The 11,323-nt window shown below is 41.9% G+C and overlaps 1 protein-coding gene across 2 annotated transcripts in view; it reads right to left on the bottom strand.

The window, feature by feature from the left end:
- Nucleotides 1-2,781: 2,781 nt before the first annotated feature.
- Nucleotides 2,782-11,323, bottom strand: part of LOC146181254 (uncharacterized) — a 69,883-nt gene continuing 61,341 nt past the window's right edge. For both annotated transcript variants that reach the window (XM_084577872.1, XM_084577871.1), the window contains exons 5-7: nt 10,632-10,723; nt 7,125-7,353; nt 2,782-2,901 (exon numbers count right to left, since the gene is read on the bottom strand). In XM_084577872.1, coding sequence (XP_084433998.1) covers nt 2,875-2,901; nt 7,125-7,353; nt 10,632-10,723 — 348 coding nt within the window. In that variant the 3' untranslated portion in view covers nt 2,782-2,874. The remainder of the gene's footprint in view (nt 2,902-7,124; nt 7,354-10,631; nt 10,724-11,323) is intronic.

Raw genomic sequence — 11,323 nt, 5'->3', positions numbered from 1 at the left:
TGTACTTGATATCTTAAGTGAACTGTGATTTCATGCTTTGCATCCTAAATTTAAGAGATAATAGTGCTTTTTTGTATATGTTTTACATTTTTCTGCAAACAAAACTATTTCGCCAGACACAATTTTATTTTTAATTCGAGTACAAAATATTGCCAATTTCTGAAAAAAGTGTAGTTTGTGGGAGTGTTAAGAAATTTTGGACTTGAATTTAATTCACAAAATAGCCACATTTTATACATATTGAAATATAAATTGTGTGGGAAACACTTCCTCCAGGATTAAAGTAGTGCTGGAATAACTTGAGATGGGGGGAAAAGGAAAAATCGCTGGCATTCTAGAAGTATATTTTGTGTGATCCCATATTCACATCAAGCATTGTGTTTTAAGACGTGCTTTAATATAAAAATAAATTTTACATAAATAAATCAAAATAATTTTTCGCCTCAAATATTCAGACATATTACTCTATACTAACAATTACCACGAATTGGTTTGAAGAGGTTAAAGATGCCCAAGCACCACACCTGGTACCTTCATTTAGAATGACCCATCTATGCCTAACTGAAAGCATTCTCGCACATGGAAGGATGGCCAAGATATGGCCATATGATTAGCTGGTATGAGGGAAAGTGTATACCTGATATGCTGCTAGGTGATAAAGCAGTACCAAATCATTGTACTCAGATCTTGCATAATGTTTTAGTGCCTATACAAAGTAAATTTGCAATACTTGCTCAATTAGTCATCACAGACTGACTAATAATTCCAGCTGAACAAGCAGCACTGTATAAATACTATTACTTGGTTCGTTACAAGTAGGACATTGTTTATAGTACAACGTAGCATGCAAAAAACAATGTGAAAACTAAACATCTGGAACTTGAAATATTAAACAGGTGTCCCCCATTGACCACTGATCTTGAGAATGTAATATGCATGCATAGGCTTGAGAATATCTGCAATGTACACATCTCCCTCAGTTAGCTTTTGTTTGGAACATGCAGATTGAAGATGGTTTGATGGATGCTAGAAGGACCATACTTCTGTTTGTATTCCTGCAAGCAGGTGGGCTTGCTGAAAGGTACAATGCCCCACACCCCAGCTCCATGCCTAATCCTATAGACCTAAATCCTTACCAAACAATGCTCACTAAAGGCTCCCCTGGCAAATCAATGATGCACTATGTACGCACAAAAATAAAGCACGACAGCAAGCTTAGATTATATGAAGCGACACCAACGCCTGTGTTTGATAACACGAAAGGGCTCACTCGACCACAAGAGATATTTCTCAACAAAGTAATAACAAACTCAGCTTACACACCACACATACTTGACAAGTGGTTTCTCGGAAGGCACGAAACACTCAAACTCAAACACTCAGGAACAGTGTACAGCATACCTAAAACACCTTATATAGCAATGTCCATTGTTTTCACGAGGATGAAACAAAATTACGCATATTCCATACGACGACATGCCCACCCTAGCAGGTCAGATTCTATCAAGCACCGAAATACAGCATTCTATTCCTACATACGGCAGTGAGTGCGACCTGCTTCATGTAGTGTGATGAAGGTCGACGTAAAGCGCGAAGATGGGCCCTATGGCAAGCAACAAGCAGGAGCTTGCAGAACCGTGAAGACGAAGCTACACTCCCATCCCTGCTAACTCTCAAGTACCCAAACCGCGCCCGAAAGCCATTCCTTCCTTTAAATAAAGGCTTCATTCATTCATTCATTCTGGCCACATTAATGCATGTTTGGCTGCAAATGGTGTACTGCAGAAAAATGTTCTTTAATGTGGTCTTTATTATAATCAAGTTTTGCATGCTTAGCAATTCATATATAGGCACTGCAGGATTTTTAAACACTGATCAGCTCTGGAGCGTGAGCCATATCATATTTTCAGGAACTCTATTTCTATATGAAGACTAAGCATCCCCGTTAAGTTATTGGTTCGCCAAAATCAAATTTTGCTCCGAAATATTTGATTTTAAAGTTGGATGCATATTATTTTTGGCTGTATTTTTATCATGCCTGCGTCAAAAAATGCTGTATTTCCTTGCAGGCCCAGATAACTATTGCAGAAAGCTTTGAAAGAACGTGTGCCTATAGGCCTTCAATATATATTTTGTACTCAATCATATTGAGCACCCCGACTTCAAATATTTGTTTGGATAAGCGTTGAGAAGCTGAGTTCAGATCTTAAGTTGATATACGCTTTTTATGTGCAGATGTCATTTGTAAGGTTCACGACGCCAATTTCCTCAACACTTCCTGAATCGTTGTGCTTCCTGCGGGGTGTCCATCTTACTGCCTGGACCATACGCTTCTCTCGGCGCCTCAACCCCATCACTTGATCCATCGACCTTGCACTTTTTTTTTATGAGCGACACTAGTGTAAGGCGGCTAGTGTGAAAAAAATTAGTCGAATTTTTTATGGCAATGAACACTTCTTGGCCTTTCACATCGTCATCAGATGGCCATTCAAAACATAAGAAATCTCTTTACACCATATAATAGCAAATATTTAACACAGGGTCCCTTTAAACGTAAATAATGCATCTCAAGAGGAGCACTGATTGAAGAATGAGAGAAATGTTCAGTAGGAGACAAAATTAGGAAACAGGGGAGGATAACGGCTAGACCAGAATAGAGTTTATTGAAGAGAACTGCCGGAGCCATTCGCCCTGGATTTGGTTTCACTACGACGAGGATTCGAATTATTTTGAAAAGTTTTCAACTAACGTACATAGACAAGACATGAGAAAAAAAAATAGATTCATTTTTATTGAATGTTTTATTACTGAAAACTTGCATTTCAGTACGTTTAATTTCGCAATATATTTTGTTTTCAGCGCAAAGGTGTTACGTTACATCCACGGGGCACCACTTGTCTCCTGCAAGTAAAACAAGCAGAAAGAAGCGCAAATTAATATTACTTCTCAAAAAAATTTCGAAATAAAAATCCCCCTGCACTTACATTTCCACTTGGCAAATATCAGCGCTAACAGTTCTGGCGAAATGATGCTATTGTTTTCACAATCATTCTCCACCGCATCACCAGCTAGGTGCTCGCGCAGCGGACGCCTTTGTTTTGGCTTTAATAATAGAAACTTTCAGTTCTTCGCGACCTCACCCCATGTTTATGCTTCACCGGGTTTTTAACACAAGATGAGAAATGCGTTGTAACAGACAGTGTTCGAGCCGGGCTTCATATCTGGAAAATTTCCAACTGAACATCTCTGCCATCTCGTGAACACAGGTATGTGCATGACACCAGTGGTAATAATGTATGGCACTTCATATGCCGCGAGCAGTCTCTCACGTCACTATACTTGCCAGCGCCGCCCACTGCGCTACCATAGCCCATCTGTGATTGGCCATCCAAGTATTGTATGCATATTATGCAGAGAATATTGCTTTGAGGTATCACTATGCACTTATATGGCCTTGCCTCTTACAACCAGGCCCATATTCTTGATTTTCATTCCCTGCTTTGCCCCGACGGGGTCGAGCAGTGGTTACAGCGCTCGACTACTGTTCCAAAGGATGCAGGATCGAATCTCGGCCTCGGCGGCCACTTCCCCACGGAGGCGAAAGGCAAAATGCCCATGTGTGTGCGATATCAGTGCACGCTAAAGAACCCCAGGTGGTCAAAATGTCCGGAGTGCTCCACTATAGCATTTCTCATAGCCTAAGTCGCTTTGGAACGTTAAACCCCACAAACCAAACCAAACCATCATTCCCTGCTTCGCCGATGCGTTTTTGAATCCAGCGATTGCGGTGAAATGTACAATATAGCACTGAAATTGTATTCTGTATAATATTAAGAGCATTTACTAATACTTAAGGTATCCAGTATTATTGTTTTGGAATTCTACTCCTTTCATGCAGGTCAGTTACGTGTGCTACCGGGTAGAACGGGAGAATGAAGATGGCTACACAATATGAAAGAGCACTGAACCAAGCTTGAGGGGGACCCTCAATTCGTAAGCCGAGTTGACTGCGGCAATATGACTTGTTCCAAAGTAAGAAAGGTCCCCTTGTCGAACCGTTAGCTTGGCTTGCGAACTTAGCTCTGACTCAAAACTTGTTCTGCGCTCTTTCCCGACTTGCGCTACGGCATACATGATCGTGGTCCTTTCCGTCTAATGGTGTCTGAACGCGGCAATTTGTTGCAAAATGTAGTTACATTTTATACAGGTGCCACGTGCAACTGGAAGATGCTCACACACTACCTACAACGTTTGCTCGGAGCCTGAGTTTCTTTGAAAAGATTATGTAGCTGTTGTGAGCGGTTTTAATTTTTACAAGGGACCTATAATATTTACTGCCTCACATTTTACTGCTTGAGAGAATCAGCCACTGAATTATTTTCTGTACTTTCCTGTTTCTTCAAAAATTGTATGGGCTAAATGTTAGCTACTTCTAAAAACGCTAAATATATATTTCACTTTAGCGATTTGCCTTTCTCAAAAATTAATTGTCGTCCAAAGTGTGAAGAAAACTGCGCTTAATACAGCCTTCGTCCTTTATTAAATCACATAATTCTTGCTGGCCATCGTGCAGGTCATAAGTTACGCAAATTGCTATGAATGTTTGGCGAAACGGTAACGTTCATTCAAACCGCTTCTGAATGTTTAATACAGTTTATGTTTGGTCGCAAACGGCCTATTGAATGCACTCTCTTTAAACCTAAAAGTTAAGACTACCGGTGAACATGTTCGTCGATATATTCACCACGCTTGCTTTTGAGCTTTCTGTCATTTCCGACTATTCACTTAAAGCTCACAAAGTTGCGACCTCCTGCAGAGTCAGCAAAACCACGTTTTACCGAGAAAAAAAAAATAAATTTGCGCACAAAGCTTCCATCAGCTTTTTCGCAAAAGCAGGACAATAGGTCATTACAAGGTGCTCTTTGAAAATGCTGTCAAACACAGCACAGCCATTAGTTGTCGTCCGCCAGAAGAATGTATGCAGCAATTCAAAAAAACCTGTAAAGATTGTATTCAGTATGCACTATCATATAAAGCACTGTCGAGTACGCGTGATGAAAGCTCAAAGCTCATGGCTACGTTAGGAACCGGTTTCCCCGACACCAGACATGTCATTGAGAAAGTAGGGCTCACAGGCTCTGGAGGAAGGTAAAGAGTTCAAATGATACCAAGAGAGCGCCTCACTAGCTCGTTGAGATTATTTTTTCCGGTGCACTGAACATTTGTACCGTTTTAAAGAGTATGTTTGCCATCTTTCAGAGATTGTGAGCGCAGCTTCACTGAAGTTGCTTTTTGCCACGTGGAATAAACAGAAAGGCTTCTGAGAGCGGTTAGCAATCAAAGTAGAGAGTAGAGCAGAAGATCGGAACTGAGTGCAGCCAAAATACATACAAGATGCGAAAAAGCTGCAACAAAGAAAGGTACATGCAATCAGGAGAATAAATATTTTAAATGTATAACACACATGGCGTGTATATTCGATCTGAGAAGCTTAAAATTTCTCTAGAAAACACTTCCTTTTTTTTATTATGCAGGCGTATAAAGTTCTAGAAAAGAAATCATGCGGCAGTGTGTTATAATCATTTATGCGCTGTCCTTACCTGCCTCGTTCAAACCTTACTAGCTGTCATAAACAAAACGGCCAGCTGTCCAAACAGTCTCTTCGTAAAAAGGTAGTAAACAATCGTCAATTTTTTTGCGGAGTTAGCTATAAAGTTATATATTTATGTGGCTTATGCTTATGTTTTAGCTTCGAAACAGGCGCGTATAGTATGTAAAAAACTGAAGCAGCATAGGGATTTCTTCTTCAGGGTACCAGGACAATGGAGAGCTGTTGGAGGCCAAATTATTCCCTGGTATACAAGTCAGACCTCAAATCTTCTGAAGACATTTCATTTCCTAGTTAGTGTCATAACGTGTTACATCCCATTGAATAATTTAATATCAGTGCTTCTGGTAAGCGTGTTTATTAATGGCTTAAGCTTTCCTGTCAAAATAGAAAAATTTTGCACTAGTGAGCAACTGTGCCTGTCTTCAACTCTGGCTGCCTCTAAGCTTTTCCACTTGTGTTTTAACCATCCTGCAAGCAAGCTGTGAACGGGCATAACATTATAACCTTCATCATATTATCATATACGCCATGATGATGTTGTTATTAGGACGCTCGACTATTGTGCCAAACGATGCGGAATAGAAACCTGGCGGCAGCGTCCGCTTTTCGGTCAAGCGAAAAGCAAGGCGCCCTTGCGCTGAACGCTGGCAGCGTGCGTAAATTGTCCCAGGTGGTCAGAATTTCAGAAGCCCTCAACATTGGCGTACCTCATATCCTTAAACGTTTTGGGTCATTAAACCTCATAAACCAAACCTAACATGCTATTTTTGTTCTGATAGCTCATGCCAAAAGTTGCAAAAAATAGGCTAGCGCAGCAGATGAACATTCAACGTTAACCACGTGTCATTCATTCGCCGTTGGAGACAAAGACATAGTCTACAAACAGTAAACGTGCGCCTTGGTGCATGAAACGCATTCAAATAAAAGTGGACGAAATGGTAGTGCTATAGTCTGATTGGTATTCCAGAAATTTCGCAATTGCTTCCGCTTTTGAGTCACCTAACAAGAGACCTTTCTCAAACCTTTCTGATTTAATAACGTGATATCATTTCTGACATATTGTTCTTGTAACTTAACGGCAGACACATGAACCCTGAGATTATCCCACAGCTAGACCGAATATTTTACATAATCCATTGCCCGCCTACGGTGGCCATCTATGCGGGAATACTAAACACATCTACGGAAAACCCCGCCCTTTTTGGAAAAATGTGCGAGCTTGTAGTCGAAACTTAATCTTGATACTCTCACGGTGATAACCGACGGATTATCTAGTCTCCAGAGCACTAGAGTGCAACTGAATGAGTTGGATTCCGCTCTCCTCGGATTATATAATCAGCACGACCTTCCTCGAGGCACATGCGGTGTGGTCAGAAACCGCACTTTAATGCCAAAATTAGGTCTGTTCTGGGCTAACATTGTAGCTATCACGGAGTGCAGTAGAACTGTCTTGATGATCAAAGAAGTCCGAGGCTGATTGTGATAAAAATAATTCAATAGGCATTGTACGCACCATTCGGACGTCACGAACAACTATGTTGTAGTCGAAGTCGAAGTAAGTCCGCTTCAGGCTGTTTGAGAATGAGCTATTGTAGAACACTCTACTTTCTTCCTTAGAGCTGACGACGTACGCCTCCTCTCCGATGGCCACCTGAATCACATATATCTCTGATGTTGAAGTCAAATTTGGGAACTCCACAATTTCTGAGCTCCCTCCCACGTTACCCAACTTGAAAGAAAGCCTGCGTTTTGGAAAAAAAGAAATATTGGAAACGCTATTATTTGCTACAAAATGGCAAATAGAGTAAAAAAAAAAGTTTACTTGTGAGAAGAAAAAGTAGCAGGGGCTTGAACTTAAATTAAAAATTTGTTCGCGAAACTCTCCTTCTAATATGACCGGTTCGGGTGATACTTTATATGTAGGTCTCAGTTTATTTACCATTATGCAGTGCAACGTTTATACTAGGAATGGTAGACTCATCGGGTTGTTAGAAAAATGTGTTTGATCTATAGCCCGTTCATTGTAGCACGTAAGGTTCGCCAGCAACGTTTCAAAGAGGCAGAGTTTGTTCCTCCTAAATTGGTAATCATTGCAAGTATTGCGTTCCCCACTGGTGCATTACAAGCAACTCGCCTACACTGACCTCTAATATCGTGGCCAAAAAATCTACAAGAACATTACGTTCATCTTGAAAACACCAGTGCTCTTATCTGTATTCCATTGCAGGTGTTGGGTTCGATCTAATGAATATAATCCACGACTTGAAAAACTGACAGCGGCGCAATAATTTTGTCTTATATATACAAAGAGATGAGCATGAAGAATATAGTGGCTCACATTTACGGGAAATTCCCAGACTAATAGGTGAGTAATTAAAGACCACATGTCTATAATAAATTATTTGTTGGTCATGGACTAGGCAGGCATCACAATGGGTAATCGCGGCCTGGTAACATCAATAATTATAATAATAATAATAATGGGTTTAGAGGAAGTGAAAGCGCAGTATATGTTACCCTTGTTTCTGTGGACACCTAAACCACGCCGTAAGGGAAGGAGGGAGGTGGGAGTGCGAAAAAACTATCTAAATTAAAAATGCCGCAAACTGATTATTCAGAAATTATGTTAGGCAGCCCTTTTCCCTTAGCATTCCCTTTTCAAAAAATTGTCGCTGGGTGGCGCCATATTACACGCTAGACTGCATTTTGAGCTTAATGCTACTACAGTGGATGCCACAGCAGAACCGGTTTTTCTGCAGTCCAATGAGGAGGCTCTTCGACATTTTCTCGCGCGATGAAAAGGTGTATAATGCAGAAATGTTTATATGCACGTCTCTTTGCCATGAAAATGATTAATCCGATAGTGTACCTTACGATCAACCTTTCCTTAACAATGTAAACAAAAAACGGGATTTTCAAGCCGATATTTATAGTTAGGAGAGCGTATAAAACCACCAGACATGCTCGTGCAGCCCCGGCAACTTTGTTCACTGCTGTACCGCCCTGTGATTGCCAGCAGTCTACATCGGTTACTTTGCGCTGATTGATTCTCAATTCTATTTAACCCCTTACCCTCTTAAACGTGAATTCCAGATCCATATTTAATGAGTATAACGACCTTTTTCTTCTCATATTTGTTTATGCCTCTCATGTGGTCTGCTTCAGCGAAGTGAGAATGGATGAGGACATTATAGATGCAGAATTCGCTTCTCCCGGTTATATCACCTTCAGGGGCAATAGGAACAGTGGTAAATGTGGCAGCGTTGCTGTAGTTTCTCGAGCTGACATAACGGTAAACCTTTTACCTGGTCCTGGTAATATCAAGTGTGTCTGGAGGAGCATAAGTTTTGCTATCTTCTCCATTCTACGTTGAGAATTTAACGAAGTCCTGACTACCGTATTGCCCACCTATGGATTCTCAAATCCATGATGAAAAGGTCTTTAGCAGATCTAATTTGTAAGGAAAGGGTATACGAAATATATAACGAAATCTCGGGTGATAAAGGAATTCTTTTCTCAATCGTGTGTGCATGTACAGTCGTGAGCAGCCTTGTCTAGAGCGCGCCGACAGGGCTCTGTGGAGCAAGTCAGCGACATCTAACGTTAGGCTCTGGGTTTGAGCTATGCGTCCCGTGCGCATGCGCGGCAAATCGGAAGGATGCCTGCTCATCACTTCAACATCCAACCCCTGCCTTGCGAACACTTTTCTTGCCGCTAGGGTCGTATTGACTGCATTTGTGATAGGGTGCCTCGATGCGCGCCCGCTCTCCGCATCGAGGCACCATAATTTGTGAGATTGTGACGGTCCCCAGAGCGTCGCGATGACGCCGTGTTTCTCGAGTGCAACGAGACGGCCAGGCAAGCAAGCGCGACTGATAGCGGAATAATGCGCGTTCCTGCATACGCACCACTCATCGTCCCTGTACCTCATCGTGGAGGAAATCAAGTTCCTATATCTATAGCGATGCAAAATGCTGTGTCCCTTATAGCTTATAACTCGGCCCAAAAACACGCCATCAAACGAGACGAATGAAACGTGCGTGGTCGTAACCGTATACGGACAGGAAGAAAACAAGCACCTAACAGCCAACTAGGCCCAATTCTCGCACTATTTGACATGGTGTTTGAAGCGCGCGATTATCCGCTATCATTTGCAATTGCTTTTGAACCTAGCGATAACCCGATATCACATTCCACTTGCCTAGCCGCTTCGTGATTCGCGCGAAACACGTTGGTTTACAGACCGCTGTTACATATCATTAAGCGCGTACCTGGCGGCATGAAGCGCAAGCACTGGATGGAAATGAGGCCGGGAACCCACGAGCAGGCACTGCTTTATTTTGGCCGCGCATGCGCATGGGACACATAACTCGAACTCAGAGCCTAACGTTAGATGGCGCTGACTTGCTCCGCGGAACACTGTCGGCGCGGTGTACGAAACAGGAACACCATGTGTATTACCAAAGCTTTATCAACGCAAAATACGTTTAGTTATTGACTGGCCAGCTCAAAGCTCTGATCAGTGTTTGGTGTTGAGCATTGTCAACGAGGCTGAGGCCCTTTTCAGTTTCTTGTATTGACAGTTTTCTTTATGAAAAGAGAAGGAATTTCGGTTGCCACAAATAAATCGTGGTATTCAACACTTGTCTCGACAAGTGTCGCGGATATAACAGTAGAATAACAGAAGCAACGGAAGACATTTTTGTCTCAGAAAAATATGTCAAAAACGTTTTTTGTTTCGGGTTGGGCTAAAATTATAAGCAGCACGTAACACCCCTTAAGAAAACCGACAAAAGCCTTTAGGGCTAGTTCTAATATAATGCTTATTTAACAAAATCCAGTCGAGGGCACGGATACGATCACAGGCTACGATATACCTACCATTTGAGACCCGCAGGCGGCATATTGAATTTCCAGTTTATTCATCTTAAAGTTCCGTCAAATTATAATTCGTATAACATGCAAACAGCAGAGAGTGAGCGCTCCACTGCTATCGCACAAAGACGTCACAGTTACTCACCCATTGCTCTGCTTTCTCTTCTGGTATTTGCAGGTGATGACAACAAAACCACCGCCATACAACGCATACAGATCGCAGCCGCTCCAGTCGAGCTGCAGAGGAGAAATCAATTTTCAATTTAAAAAATATCAGCGCAGAATATACCCAAACTCACTCCACTAAATCATAAAAAGATATCTTTTTACTTCTTTGCCTTTTAAAACAATTTTAATCATAAGCATAAGGCCTCCAGCCCTTGCATTTAGAACGAGAACAAATGTTTATTTATCAATTTTCAAATCATTTGAACCCCTGAAACGTTTCTAATTTTAATTGCCGTTTCTGGATGCGTCTTTTTGTACGCTCTGGGTCAGTTCGTCGAGGCCGATTTCTTGCCAGCTGGCCGCCAAGTCATTTTCAATAAGTTCATCCACAACTGTAATCAACGTGTGTGCTACTGCACGGTCGCTCAGGACAGCGTGCAGCGGCATGGGAAAGAGAAGTAACATTCCCGTTGGTTATGTCGGCGTGTGGAGCAAAGACGTGATCAAAAGTTCAGGGGGCACATTGAATCAATAAAGTGCTTTTCCTCGCGCACTGTGTGCCCTACTTCCCCGAGGCTAGGGGCTCTGTGCAGACGGACGAGGCTGCATTCCTTGGCGTACTCGACCGGTCTTTCCAGAAAGTCGCTGGCACTCTTTGATGGGACCGCG

Source organism: Amblyomma maculatum, chromosome 8 (genome assembly GCF_055883805.1).
Source record: "Amblyomma maculatum isolate TAMU_Amacu chromosome 8, ASM5588380v1, whole genome shotgun sequence".
In the NCBI taxonomy this organism is placed as follows: Eukaryota; Metazoa; Arthropoda; class Arachnida; order Ixodida; family Ixodidae; genus Amblyomma; species Amblyomma maculatum.
This window is presented reverse-complemented; position numbering and strand designations above follow the sequence as displayed.